The sequence below is a fragment of the Sander lucioperca genome, chromosome 15 (genome assembly GCF_008315115.2).
Source record: "Sander lucioperca isolate FBNREF2018 chromosome 15, SLUC_FBN_1.2, whole genome shotgun sequence".
NCBI lineage: Eukaryota > Metazoa > Chordata > Actinopteri > Perciformes > Percidae > Sander > Sander lucioperca.
The window spans coordinates 25,924,060-25,948,385 of NC_050187.1; the positions used below are offsets into that span (position 1 = coordinate 25,924,060).

At 40.4% G+C, this 24,326-nt stretch overlaps 2 protein-coding genes across 4 annotated transcripts in view; one reads left to right on the plus strand and one right to left on the minus strand.

Annotated features, from left to right (window-relative positions):
* Positions 1 to 20,714, plus strand: part of arid5b (AT-rich interaction domain 5B) — a 76,024-nt gene extending 55,310 nt beyond the window's left edge. The window contains exons 5-10 of the mRNA XM_031308838.2: positions 793 to 956; positions 2,357 to 2,633; positions 7,031 to 7,083; positions 8,119 to 8,216; positions 16,064 to 16,274; positions 16,479 to 20,714. Of these exons, the coding sequence (XP_031164698.1) occupies positions 793 to 956; positions 2,357 to 2,633; positions 7,031 to 7,083; positions 8,119 to 8,216; positions 16,064 to 16,274; positions 16,479 to 18,494 (2,819 nt within the window). The 3' untranslated portion in view covers positions 18,495 to 20,714. The remainder of the gene's footprint in view (positions 1 to 792; positions 957 to 2,356; positions 2,634 to 7,030; positions 7,084 to 8,118; positions 8,217 to 16,063; positions 16,275 to 16,478) is intronic.
* A 399-nt stretch (positions 20,715 to 21,113) lies between these two features.
* Positions 21,114 to 24,326, minus strand: part of rtkn2a (rhotekin 2a) — a 13,831-nt gene continuing 10,618 nt past the window's right edge. For all 3 annotated transcript variants that reach the window (XM_031308849.1, XM_035992312.1, XM_035992313.1), the window contains one exon: positions 21,114 to 24,270. In XM_031308849.1, coding sequence (XP_031164709.1) covers positions 23,564 to 24,270 — 707 coding nt within the window. In that variant the 3' untranslated portion in view covers positions 21,114 to 23,563. The remainder of the gene's footprint in view (positions 24,271 to 24,326) is intronic.

Consider the following 24,326-nt stretch of genomic DNA (forward strand, 5'->3'; position numbering starts at 1 on the left):
TGTAATTTGAACTGAGCAATTATATCAGCCAGCCTTTCAAACAAAGAGCTTCTATCAGTCAGGTTCATGTGTTTTTAATTAACAGCGTTCAGCTGTAAGACATGAGCAGCAGACTAACCAGAGAAATACAGCCACGATGATGATCAGTACATCTGAGGTGCTTTAATATAATGTAATTCTGATGATGATGAGATGACAATGTGGTAGTCCCGATGTAAAAAGACAAAACATCACAGACATAGTCACATCTGACTGTCAAATATTTCTCTCAGCAATAACTGTTCTTCCCTTCTGTGGGTTTGTGGGTTAAACAGCATCTGTCATTTACAGTAATATACTAATTGCTTGACTGTTACGACGCCCTCATCTCAAATCTTAAAAATACATCTGTCTGAATTTAAATACAGTTTCTCTTTTAGGCTGAGAGGGAACTTAAGGGTTGTGTTTACTAGCACATTGGAACAATTTGGCAGCCTGCTACCCCATTCAGCACAATGTTGCACTAATCCAGTATAAAAATAATTAGCTACAGGCTCACAGGCCTGTGAAATTCATTTCCCTAATTGTAAATGTTCCTGTCTTAGCCTCCATCCTTTTCAGCTTGTTCCCAGAGAAGAAATGCATCTGTAAACGTTTTTCATATGTCTTTTATTCTTCCTCTCAATAATAGTTTATTAAGATTGTTTTTCATTAAGAAATCAAATGTTGAAAAAACAAAGTGATTTAAATTGCACAGCGCACACGCTTCCACTTAAATGGTTATTCTCATTGTCCCCGTTTCCTCCCCCTCAGCTCCTAACCTGAAGGGGCGACCTCGGAAGAAGAAACTGTCCATCTCTCAGAGGAGGGACTCTCAGAGTCAGGCTCAGGGTCAAGGGTCATTGGGGTCAACCCAGGGGTCAACAGCAGTGGCAGCACAGGACCCCTGCAGCCCAGACAGCAAAACTACCACCAAGGTAAGAAACTGTAAGATAACATAAGGTAAGACTTTATTGATCCCTTAGGGGAAATTCACATGTTCACACAGCACAACAGGCTGAGAGGTAATAAAACAGATAAAGAACTCATACTATATATATATATATATATATATATATATATTACAATACTTTAGACCAACATAATATTTAAGTGTATTCCAGTATGTCCAGTATGAATAAAGATAAATAAAGTACATTATATGAAGAGTATTATACAGTAAACAGTAACCTAAAGTCCCCTATCATGCACTAGCTCTGCTGTAATGACATGTTGTCGACCAACTGCTTTTCAGGTCGTCCTTACAGAATGTCTTCTGTTACAGAACTAAGCTAACACATTTTAGTTTCCTAAACAATTCACTGTGACATGAACAGCAGCAGTGTAGTGTTACATTCTGTACAATACATGCATGTTGACCTAATACGACAGGTGTAATCCTTGTCAAGGGGAACTTCATTAAACAACTTTGATATAAGATATTATTTCATTTTTGGGAATCTGATTTTATTTTAGTAGATCACCATTTTTCTATTAAATGTCATATGTATGATAATAATACGTCTACATCTAGTCTTTTTGTTATTGAATAATCCAATTATTTTCTCAATTGATAAAAAATATTGAACCTACTCACACAAGACTAAGAGACGCAGCAAATCCTCACAAATGATGAGCTGGACCTGGGAAATGTTTGCGACTTATACTTTAAAAATGACTTAAACCATTAAGTAATCATCAAAATATTTGCAGATTATCGTTCTATCGATTGATTTGAAACGTTTTAGGTCATGATAGCATAGTTATTATAGTTATGATAGCAGCACTCTCTTTGTCTGTGTGTCTTTTCTCAGTATTGTGTAGTATTGTGAACATAGAAGATGTTGTTACTTGATGAAGAAAATTGAAAGTTCATTTGTATTTTAAAGAAGTAAAATCATCAGATCCTGGTGCAGATTGTTGTCAATTAACAATGTTAATGATTTTCAGTGACATTTTGAAAACTTTGTTATTGATTCTGTATTTCCATATCTTTCACTGCTTTTTTGTATCTGACATTGGTTGTAATATTCAAAATGAAGGAAATATCTATAAAAGCTTTTCAACTGCTGTTATTCCTATGACCTTGGACAGCTAAAACAATATTAGCAATTCTCTCTTGAAGCTCGAGTCAAACTAATCTGTGCCTAATCTGTAATGACAAGAAGAGCTGCTCCATTGATTATCAATGAGAGGCTGCCTCTGTGGCCAGTAAAAATCTGTGTTTGTGCACAAACACATCTCATTCCGTTTAATACTTAGTCATACTGTCTGACTTAATTTGTTTAACACTGTTAAGGGTTCAATTTTCATCTAAAGTTACGCTCTCTCTTTGCAGGTGAAACACAACTGTAAAACGGTACACAATGGAAAAATAACGCCGGCAGCCAAACACAAGGCCAACGGCCTCAGCAAGAAATACTCAGCTGAGGAGAAGGAGAGAGGGAAGGATAGGGAAAAGGAAAAGGAGGAGGGGAACGAGGCGGAGAAGAACGAGGAGGAAACATCAGAGGAGAGCCGAGCGGAGGAGCAAGCTTTCTTAGTAGAGCTCTACAAGTACATGAAAGAAAGAGACACGCCCATAGAGAGGATCCCCTTCCTCGGCTTCAAACAGAGTGAGTAGGACAATGTAGTCTCTTATTCCCTCACTGGCAATGTTTAAACAATGGAGTACTCTCATTTAGACTCAATCGTCTAATAGTAAAGTTAGTGTAGATACATTTTACCTGGGTTATTTTGGAGATTTAGGTCATAACATCACCAGTGGGGAAGGTTAGTGGGCTGATAGGGGTAAAAGATACGTGTAGGAAAACTTTCCGTGCAAAAAGTAAAAAAAACTTTATTTGAACTCGAAAATGTCTTGAGCTCTCAGAAGAGAAACAGAAGTATATGATAGTTCCGATATCAGCGTGAAACTGCACTCTGTAAGTCATATGCAGTAGTAAGATAAGCACGGAAAAACCCTGTGTGGATTTTAATCAGCATCTAACCACATTATCTTTAGTGCCCCCCCCCCTCCTGTTTTGATCAGAAGAGAAACCAGTAGCTGCTTTCAGTCAAGTCAAGGGCAGACTGTGTACAAACTATCCAAAATATTAAAGCTTTAGCAAAGTGAAGATGGCTGCCAACCACTGCAGGCATTATGCCAAAAATCTCTAAATTACACTGCTGTTAAACAACAACAAGAAACACAGTCAATATGCAGTAATAATAACCTAAAGAAATAATGGTCTATGCTGAGAAAAATCACATCTAGCGGTTAGTAAAAGACTCTTGATGCTTCCTGTCAGAGCTCATTTTGGCTTGCTTTTGTATAAGGAGAGAATATCTTCTCACACTTGTCAAAGGGGTTTCCTGTGAAGGCCAAGAACGTCCTCTAACAATGTTAAAAGAACATCACATGTATGCAACACACGTCTGCCCAAGATGAAAGATTTTTCAATATAGGTCAGATGCTTAGCTTGCACTTGTGTGCACGGGACAGAGAGGAGAAAAACATGCACGTAAACATCATAAAGGACGTGCTCTAGTCTCTTGAAACTGTTCTCAGTGCTGTTTGTTTTATGTGTTTCATCTCGATGCAAGACACATGGGAACGTGGGCTCTCACCTCAAACTGTGGTTTTTAAATGTACTTCTTTCTCAGTCTTTATTCAAGGGAGGAAATCACATTTGCATTCATGTCAAACAAGCCTAGAAAAGATGTAGCCACTCACATCACAACGTAGCACAACAACATCAGCAAATTAATGAGAGGCGGGAGAGAGATTTCTATTGAATTTAACAGTGACAGTTTACAGCACAGTAAAACTCATTACTCTAAACTATTACATGAAGGTAAGCTGTGGTTGCCTTGACTCTGCTAACCACACCGTGGCATTTTGACAATCCTGTCATCTTGACTGGCGACATGTTGCTTAAATAGGTCATTGTGGTTAAGGGAGACAGAGAGAGTGAGCGAGGAAGACAGAGAGAGAGACAGAGAGAGAATTACATACCCAACATGCTTTACTTTTAAGTTGGCATTTCTCAGTTTGCGCTCAGAATAAAGTCGAGGTCCACGCGCCAACTGTTTTACATACAGTACATGCTTTGAATCTCAAAACCAGACACATCATAAGCAAGGCCCTCATTAAATGATGAAATCATGCTGTTTAAACTTTGTCCTTGGCAGTGAGCACACATCAGCACAAAAAGGAATGGCGAAAAAAGGAAAACACGTCATAATTAATACAACAAACCCTTAGATGTAATCAGGCGCCGTTTTCATATTCTTCCTTTTAAACTCGCTACAAATGCATTAAAAGATCAAAGAACTAGCTTTCCTGTAATGGAAATTGAAATTATGTTCTTGTAGTTGCGTTTCAGTAATAATCTTTTTATGAAGTTCTCTGGAGTTTAACAAAGCAACAGATGGTTGAATGATTTACCTGACTGACCCATGCTTTGTTGGCTGTGCCACTTAAATATCCATTTGTTTCACCTCCAAAAAAAATAAAAATACAAATATGGACTATTTATGTATATTCCTATTAATCTCCTAGCTGTGGACTCTCACCTGATTTATTTAAGACTGCAATTGTGACTCTTTACAGCCAAGCAGAGAGATATTAACCCAAACATTCATGGCTCATAACATATTTTAAACCCAGTAATATTACCTTTTTCTATAATTTCACGCATGAAATGGACGTAAATGATGATAAATAATCTGTCGTTCATTTGATTCTCTTTCAGTTTATCAGATATTTGTTAAGTCTATGAAATATCAAAAATAGTGACAAAATTGCCCATCACAACTTCCAAGGTCTTTTTTTTGTCTGACCAGCAGTTTAAAGCCAAAGATATTCAGTGAAACTATTTTGATATTTCTTACTATTTATGCTTAAAAAAATACTGAAATGATTGAGCGATGATACAAATTGGGGCAGATTATTTTACTACATTGTCTCATCAGCTGTAATACATTTTACAATACATCTAAAACAGTATATGAAATGCTTCAAGATGGCTGTATTCAAGAGTCCTAGACTAATATAAGTATTTTGTTAAAAGAAAATGTAAAAAATGTAAATTACTTCAGTAAACCTATTCATAGAGGCTGAATGCACACTAGCATCAGGAAATGACAGAAAATAGTTGGCTGTTACATTTGAGGAGCAGTACAGTTGGAGAGAAAAACTGTTTTGTGCTGCAGTTTATTCATGCGAGCTGCTGTCCTATTTTTTATCACTTGGTTAATATTGACTTTGCTCTACAGCAGCTGCCATTGAAATTGTATGGGTGCCGTTAGAAGCGTTGAAAGAAATGAGAGAGAGTGGATTGAAGGGGAATAAAACAGGAGTAGTTGTGGTTACATTGCATATTCTGAATGCCCTTGATCTGCAAGATTAACGTGTTTGTGTGTCTGTGTGTGTGTATGTGTGTGTGTGTGTGTGTGTGTGTGTGTGTGTGTGTGTGTGTGTGTGCGTGCGTGCATGCATGCATGTGTGCGTGCATCAGCATGTGATTGTGAACATCAGTTCCAATTTGTCTCCCTCTTTCAGCCTTGTTGTCTAATTGCCATGCCATCGGTGTGTCATTGAGGCTGCATTGTGTTCCTGTTTTGTCATCCTTATCTCAGTGATAATTGCCCCTGCCAAATAGAGGGGAATTAAGAAAAGAAATTGCTAATGACAAGACATCTAAGAAAAGGCATGTTCTCTCCCTTTATCTGTTCTGTTCCCTCCCAGTCCCGTGTGCTATTGTGGTAATTACAGTCGATGCATAACAAGCTAGTTAAACAGACCATCTTTCTGTTTCTACAGTCAGAAAGCACAATACGGCAGAGTGCTCAGTTCAAACAGAAAAACCTACCCAGCTCCCTTTGTTATTCCACCCGTGCATTGACAACGGTAGCAGAGAGGAGGGAAGGAAAAAATCAATGCTGTCAAATGCGGAGATAGGAAAATGTCATTTTGACAAATGCAAGGCTTTGTGTACGCACAGATTGAATTTTGATGGATTTCTCCCCAGGCGAGGCCTCCTTTTCTTATTTATAGGCCTTCATATAAAAATGTTAAACAATGATGTTACAGAAAGCAAATACAAATGTCATTGGCACAAAAAGTCACCCAATGAACTTGTGCTTCTTTGTTTGTGGAAAACATTTTCTTTCAAAGATAGACAGCCATTTGAAGCCTTTCTGAAAGCTTACATGGCTATTTTTAGAAAAATGTTACACAAGACTTGTATTTTGATATGGCCTGTCATGGGGTATTTGCATGTGGAAATGAATGCAAATGAATTTGCATTAGTTCAAACAGAAGTTTGAGTATATTGCCAAGCGTTTGATGCTTGTAATGGTTTTCATTCATACCTGCAGGCTGCGGCTGAGGGTGAACAAATCTCTTTGTCAGGATGAAGAATATGCTGTATTTTATCACATAGCAGTGACTGCACAAGTACTCAATATTTATTTGCATCCTTTCAGCTGAAGTGCAGCGTTGCTTTGTGTGGAAATGATAAAAAGCTGTTTTCATTTTGTCAGTCGAGAAACATGTAGGTTCTATATTCCTGTAAGATGTTAAAATCAAAATAATTACGTCTGTCTGTCTGTCTATCTATCTATCTTTATATCTATCTACATTACTCAAGTGCCACATCATAGTTGCACTACTGACATATAATTTTGTACTATACATTCTGCTTATCAATTTTGTTTATTATGCACATACCACTACTCCGTTGGTTTATTGTTCATCCTCTGAAAGGGGCCATTTTGCATAATGACTACTTTTATTTTTGATATTTAAGTACATTTTGTTGGTAATACTTAAATTAAGGACTTTAACTTGTAATTGTAAATAACTAGGTTTTTTTTTTTACATTTTGCTGCTTTTACTTAAGTAAAGGCTCTAAATACTTCCTTCAGCACTGTATTTATCTTCCTCTCTCTGGTGTAATGACTGTATGTGACGTCATGTGTTTCAGCTCAGTTCCTGACTGCTTTGTTTGTCTTCTTTCTCCCACAGTCAACCTTTGGACTATGTTTCAAGCTGCTCAAAAACTAGGAGGATATGAGTTGGTAAGTATTCACATATGTGGTGATTTATTTCTTCACTTTCATCAATGTCTCTCCCTTCTTCCTTCTATATCCCCCTCTTTCTGTTTCCCTTCTCCTGCTCTCTTTTTCTCTATTATCTCCTCTTCTCTTGCTGTCTCCTTACCCACCTCCCTTCTTTCTTCCCTGTCTTTTCTTTTTCTGCCCTCCTTTTGCCCCTTGAGGCCAGTCACTATTTTCCCAAGAAGAAAGTCTTGCTCAGAGCCACATTTAGCAAAAATGATGCCGTTGTTTCAAAACCCCCTTGGAGTGGAAAACACATGTTCCTCTGCTGTGCACTGGTCAGAAGGAAATTGGTCAAATCGCTCATTTTTTCCCATGATGGAGATGAAATGCACACATATACCCACATATACTTCATGCACGCACATACACAACCAAAGTTAGTCAGAAATGAGTATGTATGAGGCAGAGGCATTTAACTTGGGAGCCCCACCTGCCGTTTATTCATTCACTATTCATGTGCGACGTGTTTCCAAAGTGAAGTCAATGTTTGATGTCTGTTTCTTCATTAGCTAGCTGGTTTAATGCCATCTAAACAGACGGCCAGACCAGACCATAAACAGGATACAGCTCATATAATTGTGGCTCATATCCTTTTAAAACCCTCATATCTGCAGCTGATTATCTCACGTTTCATGTTGAGGCTTTGTTAGCTCTGTGGCAGCTTGGAGTTTTGTGTTGTAGCCCATCATCTGTTATGGGATAAGGGGTTATAGCAGGAACAACTGACTGCATGATGTTAACAGAGCTTATTATGTTAGAGAATTGAGTGTTGAGGATTCAATAACTGGAACATCATGACTCAGTAACTCCCCAAGACCTCAAAATGATGTCAGCCACTTATGTTTTTCTCTTTGTTTATTTCTTTTCTTTCTTCCTCTCATATTTTTTCAATTTTCCTCACCCTACATTAATTTCATTGTCATCCTTTTCCTTTCTTTCTTTTTCTCTTTTTCACTTTGTCTTATCACTTTGTCTTCTCATCCGTCCCTCCAGATCACAGTCCGCAGACAGTGGAAGCATGTATATGATGAATTAGGTGGGAACCCCAGCAGCACAAGTGCCGCCACGTGTACACGGAGACACTACGAGAGGTGAGTTATCATCCTCGGCAGTTATATATGACACATTATGCATGCACACATGGAACAGTTTGCATCATCGCCTGAAGTGAAAAAACTCCCTCACAGCTGCATCAAATATGATTTCACAATGCTTTATTCATAACATCAGGACACTACAAGACAGAAATTGATCTTATTCAGGGGAACTCAATGCAGTTACACATATGTGGAGAATATTCTCATCGTTAGGGCATGCAGTCCTAATTGGATTAAGAAATGCTTTCCTTATGGACCTAAATCAATATATGATGAGATGAGATTCAGTTATTTTCTTAGGATTAATTGATTAGTTGTGTGGCACTATGGAACCAATTATGCCGTAAACTCCACCCATGCTGCTTTACAAGCAGGCTAAAGAAGATTTAAAAGCTCAAAAATGACTGCAAAGTTTTGAATTATTAAGTGACCTACATGGATGTACATATATACAATAATTACTCTTTCCACTATATATGCATTGCAAGTACACAGAACTGCAAGATAAAATTAAAGCACCAGTTTAATGTATTCATCTAATCGTTCAGTCAGATACTGCAGCATTTTCAACCTCCACATTATAATCACTCAGATGGTATTACCAAACCAAAGCAAGCATATGAATATGATCCTGTGGGAGCTGTGAGGGTATTATGCAGGGCTGCTTGCACACACACACACACACACACACACACACACACACACACACACACACACACACAAACACACACATCCACACACTCCAACTTTCCCAAGGTTAAAAAAAATGACAAATACGATCTTCCCAATAAGAGATAAGCAGTCGCTCATGAGGCGGGTCATTCCTCCAGGCCAGCGACCCTCTCCACATCCCTCCGGCTGGTGGAGTTTCATGCATCAGCAGAGCTCAGGCACACACACATACACACACACACCTGTCAGTAATACAGCAATATGCCATGAGGGAGCCGGGCAACTCCGTATTGTGTCAAGATTGCATGCTGTAAGCGAATTTGCAAGCACAGGCAGTGGCGACCTGAGAGGCTTTTCCAGGAAATCTGTGAAACCATATGTGTGAGAGTGCATTGTTCAGTGTGTTATATTTGTAGACAAGTTGACAATGTGCCTCTAAATGTTCGGCTGAGGGAGCTTTCAGTGTTTACGCTGTCTTCATAGTTGTTCCTCACTGCCTCAACCAGGGATATGTTTTAGAGGAGGAGTTCCTTATTTATACTAATAATTCATATGCCTTTCAAAAACTAGAATATGCCTTTGATCCTTGTTCGGTGAAATCAGTATGATGTGTCTCTGCCAAGAAATGACTTTGAATCCAGATGTGAAAAGCTATATTGTTCATCAGTTTATAAGGTGTAAATAGGGTCGTACAGTAGGAAGTAGGCGGGGTGGACGAAATGGTGTGTGAAGCGCTGAGGTGTGACTGCTGCTGCGCTGGCCTTTCCTTCTCCAGCCACCGAGAAGCAGCTGAGAGAAAATAATGCTGAATCAATACAAAGCAATAATATCCACACACTGCAGTGAATATCAGGCTGACAGAGAGAGAAGGTGTAAGAGGGAGGGGTGGAGGTGATGGGGCATGTGTGTGTGTGTGTGTGAGAGAGAGAGAGAGAGAGAGAGAGAGAGAGAGAGAGAGAGAGAGAGAGAGAGAGAGAGAGAGAGAGAGAGAGAGAGATCAGCTGAAGCTGAGCAAGTTTCCATTCAGGGGAATCATTTTAGCTGAGGCTCTGTGTTTGGGCTGCTTGGAGGGCAATTAGCTTCATTGTATTAACTCAGCAAACACGGCCATTCTCTCCGCATGATGAATGAGGCTGTTTGTGGGCTCGCTGAAGTGTGTTTGTTCCCCAGAGGCATCTTTGTTTCCACCTTTAATCATTAGTCAATGTGCTACAGAAATATAATTCACAGAGAAGAATGTACAGAGTACAAACTGAAACAACACTTATGTTTTCCTTTTCTCTCAGAAGGATCACTTCTGATTTGTCTCAGTGGGCCAAAGTACAGAGCAGGAAATGCAAAGTCTCAAGCTAGTAGGAAGAAAGGACACAATATTTCAGGACATAATTCATTTAAATTAAGTGGCTATATTCTTGGCTGTCATTGTGTTATTTGGGTTAAAGACTGAATATCCACAAGCATTCAGCTCTCATTTTAAATTATACACATTATCCCTTTACACCCCTACTGGTAAAATCATATGAAATGGTTTCCTAGGAGATGTTATTGTGAAAGATGGAGCCAGGGGCATAATCACTATATTCATGCTGGCCAGGAGCAGGTGGGAAACACTGGTAGTAATGGAGTTACATGGCTGGAATTGAACAGGCGATAACCTCAGCTAATTGTAATTTTCAAAGTTACCATTTTTTAGTCGCTGAGTGCCGTTCATTAGTGTGCAGGGAAAAATCAATGCAGAAATGTCCAAGCCAAGGTCTGCTGCTGCAGCTACAGGGTAGCTTTAATGATATTTATTTAAACCGTTTCCCGAGATTAGCTGTCAGGGCCCAGCGCTCTGAATTAAAAATGAGGTCATGAAAAAGATGGCATCAATAACCTTGAAATAGACTGCCTTTTGCTTCTGTGCTGTGCCATTTTCTCTGTACCCCCCCACCCCCCCACCCCCCTCCCTCTCTCACTCCCTGCCTTGCACTTCATGCTGTTTCCTTCATTATACAGGTCAGCGCCTTTTAACAGCTCCTACATATTTAATCTTCCTGGTTTCCTACGTGATCTCTTGTTACAGAAACATCACATTTCACTATCTCTGTTTATTTCTGCCTGTTACAGATTTTAATACCTCACCATGCCTTGGCACTCTAATGTAATTGCACAACGGGGTTGGTATTGGGGTGGGAGGGGGTTTTGGAGGGGGGGTATCCATGGCAACAGAGAAGCAATTTAGAATGATTTGCTATTTAAAAACTCTGAGGTTTTGGGCAATAGCAGAGAGCGCAGATGAGGGTTTTTGGATTAGATCATTTCATCTTTAAAGTATTAGATGTTTGCCAGATGTACTGTACATGGAGTCTAAGGCCTGTAAAAACTTCTTCAGCTCAAATGCAGAATGCAGATATGTGTTTCTTTTAAAACAGATGCACGCCGACTTGATGTTTTATTGATTTAGCCTTTATTTATTCATTCCTCCTGGTATCGATGTTCCTTTGCATTCACTAAAGCTGCTCTCCAGCTATAAAAATACATGTGTTGCTAATAATTATTAAGAAACCTTGAGCCAGTCTTCACACTGAGAATTATAATAGAAGTTCATATTTGGGGAATAAAAAGGAGACAGGAGATTTTAAATCTTCAGTATCTTGCCCTCGTCAGCATCTCTCTGCATTGTCCTTGCTGTATTGCAGATACATCAAATGTGGCGCATTACACCAGCTTGTCTTGTCTAATACTGTAGCTCAAACTCAGATTTCAATTACTTTAACGTTTCTTGTTCTAAAGCAGAGGGATTACCATTAGAGGTGGTGTGGAGGGAGTATCACCTTCATCTCCTCCCTGCTTTTTATTCCCAAACCTAAGAGAAGCAGGGAGAGAGACAAAAAGAGTGACAGATATTAATGAATGAGCAAAAATGATTCAATATTATGAAATAAGGAGCGAGAAAATGCAGAGAAGTGGCAGTATTAGAACATGGTTTCATATTGTCCGTCAGCATTCCTACTATTCCTATTAACACTATAAACAATGTCTTAACATGTTGTCCACATCAAAAGCATAGCCAAATTCTTTGAATATGCATGACTCTTCTACTGAATCTGGACTTCAGATTCAGTGGGAATGCAGCCAAAGAGCTGCATGTTCTTCGCACCAAAATAGCAGGCAGCTATTTTAACCTCTGAGAGCTAGATGGTTTCCAGAAGACAAAATGCTTCATCGAGTATTCAGTGATAAAATCTCAGTTTTTTGCAGACATCTAACAAATCAAAATATTGGATGATTTCTTTATGCGTGGAATTTAATCAAAAGGTCCAAGGTTTCCCTAGTGGCAATGAGAAATCACAAATTACGCCAGTGACGTGTTACAGGCAATCGACTATATGAGAATCTATTCAAGCCTACTGAGATTAATAGTTCAGTGTAGCAAATTAAATTAATGACATTCTTGCCGAGATTTCAGTCCACTTTTGGGCAGAAAGAGGGAACATATGCTGTATATTTTTGGATACTAATACTTGAGTGTGTCTTTATGCAGAATAGCACACATTTATTTTAAACTGTTAGCACTCTTGGCTCACACACCTGCTATGGCGAACATTTACTGCAAGCTGCAGCAGCAGCAGCTAATGAGAGCAAACCCTGGGGGAACAGTAGAGGTCATTTTAAATCTGGTATTTTCAGACTTGACAAAGGACTTAAGTTTTTCATACATTCCTGTGCTGCCCTCCTGTTTTAACTGCATGAATGAGGGTCACCTCAAGTGGTTTGGCTTCGAGACAAAAGAGGGGCTTTGAGGCATGAATCCAAAGCAGAGGGAGCAGCTACAATGTCTGTTTACCCCTCTGCTGGCATCTTGTCTCTCTCTTTCTCCACAGCAGTAGTTGTTTTCTCATTGCTGTGATGATGCTTAATCACTGCATTTAGATTTGATAAAGCTTTTATTTAATCTTTTTTTTATTTTATTCTCTTTTCCTTGCTGACTTGTAAAAGTACGTCATTTTCGTTCCTCCAAATCTTTCTACAGCCTCCAGGGCTTGTCCACCAGCTCTTTGAGTAGTTTCTTTTCCTTCTTTTTTTTTTTTTTTTTTTTTCGCATGAAGCTCTTGTGATCTTAACACAACACCAGTTAAAATTAATTTCAGCACGGATGGGAGGGAAACTGTTGAAATGGAACAGCCCACAGGCTTTTTCTCACTTATATGGTGACTTAGGCATTTCTTGGATTCTAGCACAGGGCTTGTTCCTGTAACACAAAACTCAGATGAGAGCAGCACATTGCTGGTAAAGTCACCTTGTTTTTGCCAAGTTGTGTTTTTTGGGGGGAGGTGCTTTGTGTGCAATCCATTATTTCAAAGGCACAAACATGCTTAGTTGACAGTTGTGGTTTGATGTGGTGCTTTTACACTGATATTGATCTTCAGAAATATCACACAGATATAATCCATTATATATAAATATATATAGTTGTATATAATATGTATGAAGCAATATTGTTTAACTTAATTACTTCTTCTATCTGTGCCTATTCAACGTTTATTCTCCTCACTACATATTTTACTTGCTTGTTATCAACATGGTAAACGGCTGCTTAAACAAAAGTCAGGTGATAAATTGGCATGAGAGGAAGTTAAGTATTTGTTGACCTCATAAAAATGTTGCCTCTCCTGCCTTAATGAAATTCCTTCCTGGAATCTCTCAGTGCAGCACACGCCCCCTAGTGGCTCTAATGATCAACTACACCTGGCTTTCTTTCAACTAATGCAGTGGCTGCCAAGCTCAACCCTTCCTTGGAGGAAATTGCTACTTATATAAGTGCTATTGTATTATGAGTGCTATATTACATGATCATGACTAAGTTATATATACACTTCTTGAAATTACTCCACTCTTTCACACTGAGGGCTCTATTATCATTTTACACTTTTTTAAACATGGTGTTAAGAATTGGGGGGGGGGGGGGGGATGTGCCCTGTAGCTTGAACCTTATTTGCTTATTTAGCTTATTCTGTCATTTTTGGATTTGAAAGACCTACTTATAGAAATAACTGTTTTTATAGGCTACAGTTGGTTTCTTGACCAACATAGCATCTTAGCCTTTCCATTTGGAACTATTTAAGGCTCCAGTAATTTCCCGGGCTCAGCTCTTACATTATCCGGGCCTGTGACACACAACCCCCACCCCATATTGACATTCCATAAAGCTGACCCAGGTCAAGGCAGCCGTCGTCTTTCCCACAGATCATTGTGATAGTCAACAGTGCACCCTGGTATACTGTATATAATATAAATATAAACTGTATATGCCACTTTTGTAGCCCTTTGATCACTAATAGGACAGCTGGACACTGGCGCATAATGAACACACATTTACAAGCCTGAAGAAATCCAATCCACAGTTTTATAATGGTGAAACATTTAATCTACCTGCCCTTACTGTGCTACAATGCCTAATTATAGAATGCCTGAGTTTGCTTGAGAAATTACCACTGCTGCTGTTTTAAAGATTACATGTTTTTATCTCCATTTTTGAGAATTCTTCGTTTCTTCATTCAGAATCATTTTTGCTCTTCATTAACACGTCATTATCCCCTCTTTCACTCCCTCTGTTTCTTTTTCCTTTTGCTCTTTTTCCCTCCCTTCTTCTCTTTCACAACCCCTTTGCTCTCTGTCTTTCCAATAAGTCACATTTAATAGTACATTTCCTTTCTTGGCCTGGGGCCTGGTGCCAGACCAGCTGTATGAAATGTAGTTTCACTGCTTTCCCTGCCAGCACTTTTGTTCAGAGGAAAAATAACAAAAAATCCCACAGAGCCTCTTGAACTCTCTGAGGCTTTTTTTCTTCCTTTTGAAGAGGAGGCGAAACAGCTCTTGATTCATTGTTTGTTTTACCGCCATGTCCCTTAAAAGGAATACTGCAACCGTCTCTTGTCGTTACACGAGAAGACCTTATTTTTTTCTCATGACTGAGAAAGTCATGTTTCTGTCCGGCTTTTATGGATTGTTATTGTTAAAAACCTGACAGAGGAGCTGGAGAGATTTTCAGAGGAGCCTGTTGAAGTTTGGAGTGTTGTAGTTTTTTAGTTGTCTTGGTTTCCTCTTCCACAACGTTTCTTATTTCTGGTCTAGTGCCAATTTCCATATTCTTTTCTAAGCAATAAAAGTCTAAAAGTTTCCCTGGTTTCTTCATGTCATTATTTTACACATGGGTATTGTTATGTTATCCAGATCTTAATGTTCCCATTAGTTATGACATCAGATATGGAAAATTGACATGGGAAGTATTCAGAAGAGAAATATCAAAAGTCAAAAAAAGTTTCATGTTTTTTTCTACAGGATGATCCTTGTCACTTGTCATTGTCAAATGCATTGTCATTTAATCATGTCAAATGGACAAGCTGATATATTTTATTACTGTAGCCACTGTAAGGACTTCTGTGATTAATCATATTTGTATATTAAATTAGATATTATATGCTATGAGGTTCCTTTAAACCATTTTATTTAAATTCTTCCAGGCATGTTTCTTCTTTTCATTCCCAACCACATTAGCTTTACACACCGGCAAGCACAACACACACACACACACACACACACACACACACACACACACACACACACACACACACACACCTATTCTTTCCTCCCAAGGATTAACTAATATCAAATGTGATCTGTCTCAGCAGGAAATAACTGGTTACTCTCTCACAGACACACACACACACACACACACACACACACACACACACACTCTCTGGCACCCATCTGAACCTGGATTTCCCCTAACCTAGATTAATAACAATAGGATTGTTAATGCTTGCCACATATTAAAACAAGGCGGTTTTAAAGCAAGGTATTTGATACTCTGCATGCCTGTGGCAAAGCTGCAGCTCATTCTGTTTTTGGTATTACCAAACTAAAGACTTATGTGGTTTGTTATAGTTTTTACTTTTTTAGTATGGACACCAAAAAAAGCAAGTAATATGCAACACCACGTTAGGTGTGCAAATACAGTATATAGTTTTGTGTATTTTTTTAAATTGCTGTTTGGTTAAAAAATATGTTTTGTTTGTGTGATGAACCAAAACATAGACTAGTAATTGTGCCTCTTAAGCATAAAATGACATAACATGATCATACCACAAACTCATCTGCATTTCTTTGCCTGCATTCTTCCTCAGGCTCCTCCTTCCCTATGAGAGGCACGTTAAAGGCGAGCATGACAAACCCCTCCCCTTGACCAAACCCAAGAAGCAGGAGGGCAGCCAAGAGAAGGCTTCAGGAGCCAAAGCCAAAGGAGTCGGGGCCAAGAAATTCAAAGGCCCCAACAATCCCAAGCTGGGGAGTAAAAAGGACAGAGAGGAGACAGTGAAAGGCCAAGAACAATCACAGGTCAGTCACAGACTTCTCCCAACGGCTGCCGCATCAGGATTCCTTCTCACTCTAAATTCAATTTAATTTTAATCTCCCTGTGCTTTCTCATCAATGCTTCACCCTCTGTTTTGAATTCATGTTGTCTTTGACATTGCCAAATAATAAGAAAATATATGAGTGTCCTATTTCTTTTACTTTTCTTAACCATTTTTCTGCATGCAGGACTCCAATGGGAAAGAGGAGAATCATGAGCTGTCCACAGCCATTAAACAGGAGGTATCTCTGAGAGATGAACCCATTGTAATAGAGGAGGAAGAGTTACATCTTACCCTAAAGAAAGAGGAGTCCTTGGCAGTGGAGCAGCCATCTTTGCTCTGCCCCAAAGAGCCAGACTGTAGAGCCCCACATGCTGGTCTACCCCTCTACACAGGGCCCGGTCCCCAGCCTGAATGGAGGCAAATCAGCGAGGCCCTCCAAGCAAAACTCTCCTGTGAACAGCAAACTGAAGGACATTTCATTCCTAAAAACCCCTACCTGCCTTACCGTTGGGATCAGAACAAATCTGCTGGACATGTTGCTCTGCCCGAGCCCTCCTCCAGGGTCAAAGACTCCATAGAAGGTCATGGTGGGAGAGTGGGGAAAGTCTTACCAATGTGTAAGCAGGCAGACATGCAGTGTATAGACTTGAGCACAGAATCCTTCACAGAGAAAGAAGACTATGGGATCATTAAGAAGGAGTCCATTCAGGGCCCCACACAGACGGCTGCCTACTGCAAAGCCAGCCAGGGGGTCATGTCTCCTTTAGCCAAAAAGAAGCTCCTCTCTCAAGTGTGTGAATCCAACCCTTTCTCCTTTACTTCTCCTTCTCTTCAGCCTCCACCTCCCACAGCGACTTCCTCTCTCCCTGTCCTAGCAGTGGCTGACAGGGAGAAGGAAAAGAGAAAGGGTGAGGAGGAGGTGGTAGGACAGGGGCACGAGTGTGTGTCAGACAACATCCCAGAGGTAGCGCCCATATTCAGGCCATCAGTCATCCAGCATGCCCAGAGCAGCAAGCCTCACCAACAAACCGCCAGTGGCCCATCAGAGAGGAGCGCTGCTGGGGAGCTCTCAGAGACTTACCACTGCCGGACGAGCCATCACCTCCAGCCTCACGTCAATCCACCGTGGCAGCCCTATCTCCCCCGAACCCGTGCCCAGGATGGTGCGGAAAACGGTGGGGAGACGCTACTCCAGGGCCCAGCTGCTCAGCCCCGGAGCTACACAGGTGACTGCTACTCCTCCCCTCACCTCCACAGTCTGTACAGGCAAACTGAGAACTGCCTGAGCCAGGAGAGGATGGTCGGCTTCCCTAATGGAGATCAAAGAGAGCGCTACACAAGGGACCATGAAGGCGGCCAGGGCTTTGTCTGTAGCGGCATGGAGCAAGAGGGCTTGGCCTACAGATCTCACTACAGTGACAGGACTCAAATACACAGAGAGAGGAGAGAGGCAGACGATGAGCCCAGGGACTTTACAATCTCTAAACCTCTCTCTCAGAGGGTCTCCTCCTTCTCCAAGCCCTCTTTCTGCAGTCTCCCATATCCCATCATGCACCAAGGTTTGGATTCCCACCCTAAGGCATGCAGAGTTCCTCCTATGACCATCTCTCCCCCCAAACAGAGCCCTGCAGAGTTATCACAGCCATTTCCCAGCCCAAAAGCTTCAAAAGATTTGTCCCTCACCAGCTCAATTCGACCCAGTAAGCGAAGCCTCATGGAACCCGACAGCGAGGAAGTCCCAGAAAGGAAAGTCCGTGTGGTGACACCAATCCACCCTGCTGGTGCAATTCGACGCAGCGACCCAGAAGAGCTAAAACCAGCTGAGCCGGCCCACGGCGTTCACCTCAACAACCATCTTCCTGAGGGCCACCCAACAACTACCTACCCCCCACACCACGCCACACCCCTCTACACTGCCATGTACCCACCCGGCAGCCTGGTCTCCCCAGGAGACGGGCTCCAGCAGCACCCGGGTCTGCAGTACCTGAAGAGCCAGTCAGCAGTGTCTCCCCTCATGCCCCCGTTAGCCTTTCACTCCATGATGTTCCACAGGCAGCTGCTGGCCAGCCCCAGCCCGCACCCCTTCTATAGGCACCCGGGCGGGGCAGCACTGTACGGGGACCTGCTGCACCACCTGTACCCTCTCTCCACCCTCCCACCACCTCAGCTGTCCTCGGTACACCCCAGCACCAGACTGTGAGGGAGAGAGGAGGATTTATTTCTCCCTCTCCTTCTTTATCCTTAGAAACTTTTTCAGCTTCTCTTTGTCATTCGGTCTCTCTTGCTCGGGGATTGTGGCTCAGTCGAAAATAAACACTGAAAAAAACTTTGGCTTTGACTGATAAACTCATCATTTAGGCAGACTGAAAATTCCATTTTCTTTTTTATTTGTGTATGCATTTGTTTATATACTTTGCACTGTTCTTTATTTTTATCACCACTTACTGTATCTTTTTGTTGTTGTTGTTGTTGTTGTTGTATCCTTATTTGCACAATGCTCCTGTGTATGTGCCCACAAATCAGTTTGCCGCTCTCAGTCACCATGAGTCAGGTTGTTGCTCTGAACGTGTGAAAAGTGGAGGGCAACAGGGAAAAGCCATTTGTTTACTGCGTCTGAGGGCTAAACTTTTTTGCTTAAAAACACTACAAGTAACATGAAATTCTTTGTATAACTAGAGGTGCGTTCACCATCGCAAACAATGTTCCACAGCTGTTTAGTGCATTATTACACTTTAGGCAGCCAGTGGTGTTGGATCTGTTTACATGTCTCCACGCTGAAAGCTGTTGCCAGTTTGTGCCACAGTAAATTCACCTGGACTCCTTGGCATGGATATTAACACTCACTGTGGTGCTGAATAACATGAAAGCATTTTATCATAACATTCAGAGGTGCTGTGTATAACATGTACTGTTGACTCACGTTTTACTCAGTTCAGGTTTTGATTTGTTAAATATTTCAGTCCAGATCATAAACGACATAAGCAGTTGTCATGTTCAATCTGTTGACAAATCACAAATGTTTTTTAGTTAGCTAATGAAAAGCCGTTTTAATTTTTACTTTCTAAATTGAAAGTAATTTGATCCCAAAACCCCTTGTGATGAGTAGACTGTAGCATCTTGTTTTTTTTCTGTAGGACCAGCATAATGAAGCAGCCGTCTGCTGTGGAATGCTCACCACAAGAACTCAGCATTTCATCTTTTTGTTCTTGACTTGAAAAGCATTTTTTTTTTTTTTTTTGGTGAACAGACTCTTTTTATTCAACATGCTGAAAAGACTCACTGTATGATTTGATAGGAATGTTGTCACTTAGGATATTATTGCTTTGCAAATATCTGTGCCTTTCGCAGTCTTGGATTAGAGTTAGCACTACAGTTGTTAAGGTCTATCTTCTGTAGCAGGGTAGAAATATCAATATTACTGTCACTCTTGTCTGAAATGCAGCACACAGACACTCATACAAAAAAGTATATGGCACACTTGGCTTTCAGACACCAGACTTGATAGGTAAGGCACAACATATAAAGTTTTTTTTAAATAATTTAAACAGTTATGCTTTAACCTGGTGGTTAGTAGTTATACTTAAATGACTATTTACTTAGCTTAACCATGTCAGGCAGTCAATTATAGAAGAACCTGAAAAGATTTACTGATAGTTGATATTGACACAGGTCTGGTGTCTGTCATCCGCAGGGCATGTGTGCTGTGCTCTATGCGTTTTCTAGCAGTGATGAAAAGGTACCAGACTCCATAAAGTATGCCAACCATGCTCCATAGCTTGAGGTGGAAAGACAACACCTGCTCTGGCTTTTACAACCACTATAATTACAATCCAGGATAGTTGAAATTCACAGTCAAACATGTCTGGTGTTTCAAAAGAAAAAGAAAAAAAGCTGTAAACGTTTATATGTAAGGTTTTACTGAATACTTAGATAAAGACATTCATTTCTGATTAAGTACTGTACATTGCTGTGTGTAGGTAAAACTGGCATTAGTGCTGGCTCCTGTACAGAACATTCATACGGGATCAATTCATGACAACCCTTCTCTGTTGTCTTATTTTCTGTGTAAATAGCACTGTAGATAGTACCGTGTGGTTGTTATCATATAAACTGTTATAATCTGTAAATAGTATAAAAACAGTATAAAGGTCGGTTACACAATCTAGCTGTGTCCTTGTTTGCTCTGTTTCAAGGTCACCATGATCATGTTAGATTACAACAAACACTACAGTTTAAGAATTAGGATAGTTTTTATTTGTTGCCGTTTCACTTTTTTCATGTTGTTTCCATGTGCATCCTGAAAGTGTTTTTGATACAGTAGCCATCTGTTTACCAATCACCCAGCTGGCAAGCAAGACAAAAAAATAAGGACATTTTGTATATGACCTTCTGTATATTTAATTAAAATATTTTATCTATACATGTTTCCTCAGTTGTGTTCTTTAACTGGACTGCAGAGAAATAGCGAGGGCTGAATAAACTGATATTAAACGCAGTGTACTTATGTCAATGTAATGTTCTTTTTTCCTTGAGTAAATGCAGTGTGAATGGGGTTTTATTATTGTAATACCATTATCTGGCTATGAGATTCCATCTGCCTTAATCTTCACAACAGGCTTCCTCTGGGCTCACAGCCAGAGAAGCCTCTCCAGTATTTGCTGCAGTAGAAATGTGCCAGTGCATGTATCTCTATGGGATGTGTTGGGCAGCAATAAAAGCTATGCTTTGACTTTTATTGCCACCCCCTGGTAAACCTTTACCATGAAAAATATTCAGTAATACTTCCAAGCTCAGCAAAAATAAAGCAGCCTCACCAGGGTAGAATGTAGGCCGTTTTATTGCAGATCAGCAATAATAAAAACTACAGTTAGCTTCAAAGACAAAGTGAGTAGAAAATTACACTTTGAGAAACAAAAAAATACAATAGTTTTTAGATTGCACTATACACAAATTATTTTGCACTAGGACAAGATTAATGTATCCCTACTTACAAGTACATAAACACAGTGCCACTTAAAGTCTAAATATATGCTAAAAGTTATATTGAGATAACATGGCTGTATTATACTATAAAAAGGATTTACAGAACATTTTAATCAAAAATACAAAAAACTACAAATTACTGATGTGTAATTAATAACAGAAAAGATATGAGACATATTTTATAAACATTGTAAATGAATATGAATTTGGCTCATTAGTTTGGCTCTGATAAAAACGTTCAGTCATATATATAGCAGTTGTACATTTCTCCCTCAAGCTTAATATCGACAGAGGCAACATTTCCTGTTTTTACCAGGGATACACAGTTAATCTGAAATACTTTACAGAAATGGTATCTTTTGCCATAACTGTCAGTTAACATTGGCATGTAATTTAATGTTCTTCAGTCTCTAGCATGCTTAGTCTAACTGAAAATGGCCAAGAGGTTGATGGATGATACAGAAAGTGCAATATAATTATTCTGATGATTTTAGCCGTTATCATACAGTCCAAGGTGTCACCACATCAGCAAAAATGAATAAGGCTTGACCCTTGAAACTTCCCTTGTTTTTCCGGGTATATACAGTACAACATCAATATGACTCAATATTGGTAATACACACTGATATTCTGAGCACACTGCTAATATTGAGCAGCATCCTCTTTTGTACAATCCATTCTCGGTTCTCAAGGTTTTAAACTAAATCCTCCTGTAATCCGCCTCACCCCAAATCTCCATCTTCCCCTCTTGATTAAACAGAATTATCAAGGGTGAGGGAAAAACAATGGGATTGTAGCTTTAACCATACTGCTTTCTCTGGCCCGGCAATTTCAGAGAAAGTAGCTAAACCTAATGTTTTGAACACTCTGTGTAATTACAGTATGAAGACCATTCTTCAACACGTGACTGGTAAGTGGTTGAAATATTTAGGGGCTGGCAGTATTGGCTATGGTCAAAACCCTAACACAAGAGCATTCATTATTTGAGCCACTCAAAAGACTCATTCATTCGATTATGCTCATTGCATTTATAGGCTGCAGTGTTAAATTAAACGTTGGACATACAGTACTGTGTAGCCACTGAAAACCAAGGTCACTCCATTATTAAGACCTCTGGGAAATGGAGAAGTAACATTAGTGCTTGCAATTGCTCCTAAAATCCTCTTCCCTTAAAATCAGCTATAGTGGTCATAAAGTTGTCACAGTAAGTGGAATAAGTCAATAGTTCCAAAAGGAATGACTCGTTCACAGTCGGGCAATGGATCAATTCCAATTTGAGTGCTTTTGCAAAGGCTCTTTCTTCGTTCCATGTGCCAGTGGCAGAGTTGAGAAATAAGCCATTTCATTTTAGTGGAATAGATGATGGCCGTGTTCAAGCCAACATACAGCTTTCAATTTCATCCATGGAGGGTGGAGCTGGAAATGTATCAATACAATATTGGTATTGTGATATGAGCTGTCAACTGGGGTTTGGGTCATCATGATGGACATTGTGAAGATCGTTTTTTAAGAGACCAGGTCACCCACACATCCTTTAGGTTGAAGAAATAGGTCAACATTTTGGAAAATAATGAGAAGATTGATACCACTCTCTTATCTATCAGCTCAATATGAAGTCGAAGCCGGCAGATGGTAAGCTTAACTTAGCATAAAGACTGAAAGCAGGGGGAAAACACTAGCCTGGCTCTGTCCAAAGGAGAAAACAAAGTATGTCAACCAGGAGCTTTAAAAAGGTCACCAATTAATACGTTATCTTGTTTCCGTGAACAAACCAAAGCATAAAAAAAATAAAACAATTGCAAATTTACGGGAGGTTATGTGTCTATTTCTTGGCTAGGAGACTTATTGTCAAAAATGACATACGTGTTAATAAGTGAGCTTGAGCAGTGCTGGCAGGCAGATTCTGTTACCTTTGGAAAGCACCAATTGACCCGGTTTCCAGTCTTTATGCTAATCAAAGATAACCGTCTCCTGGCTTCAGCTTCATATTTAGTGTACAGACATGAGAGTGGTATTGATCTTTTCATGTAACTAGGCAAGAAAGCATACTGTATAAGCACACACCCCAAAAGTTTGAACTATTCCTTCAAATGTTGGACCACACCAACAGTCATGCCCAAAATATCACATTATTGCTATTGAGGTGCAGTCAAATATATGTGATATCTGATTTTATAAGCGTTAAAGAGCTCAATTGAAAGGTTCTTACTAATGTTGTAGTTAGGGGTATTAGTGGTAACTAGGTAGGATTAGTTAGTTGAATCCAGTTGTTGTCGAAGGTCCAGGTCACAGGGCTTTAAGGTTCATCCTCTCTCTGAAAGACTTCCTCAGTTTGCTTCTTGGTGCAGGAACAGGACCTTGACTTGGTCTGAGGAAGCCATGTTCACCTGTGGCTTCAGGGTGCTGGGTGGGGTGTGTCTGGTACTCCAGCTGCTGGAGAGGAGGCTGAGGCTGACTTTGTGGTTGTACATCGAGGACGCCCAGTGGAGCGTTTTTCCGGCTGAGCGCTCCAGCTCCCCCAGCGTTGCTCCGCTGGAGCTGCTGGATGATGGCAGAGAATTTGGCATCCAGAGATGGTCTGCCAGTTTTGGATCTTGTGGCCGGGCGGGAAGTGCAAGTGCCGGAGTTCTCCTTCTCCTGGTTTGAGGGAGGAGTAGGAGGATGACGAAGAGAAGCAGGAAGGGGAGGTCTGGCAGGGCGGCTGGGAGGAGCATAAGGCTCTCGGTCAGAGGGAGGGGGTGGGGCACGGCGCTTCTTGTTGCCAATGGATGTAGCACTGGTGTTGGGATTGGGGCTTGAAGAAGGAGTGGAGGTTTTGCTCTGGGACAGAATACCCTTCTGCACTACCACTGAATGGGACCCGTCAAACAGAGTGGACCAATTAGGCGCTTCCTTCTCCTCTTCACGACCAATAAGAAAGTGGCCATCTGTCTCCTCTATCTTGTTGTGGATCATGTCTGTGATGCTTTCAAACTTGCCAGGTGAATTTATACCTGCATGTCAAACAAAATGAGCAAGCATTAGAGTCAAATAGATTAGGCAAATGTTA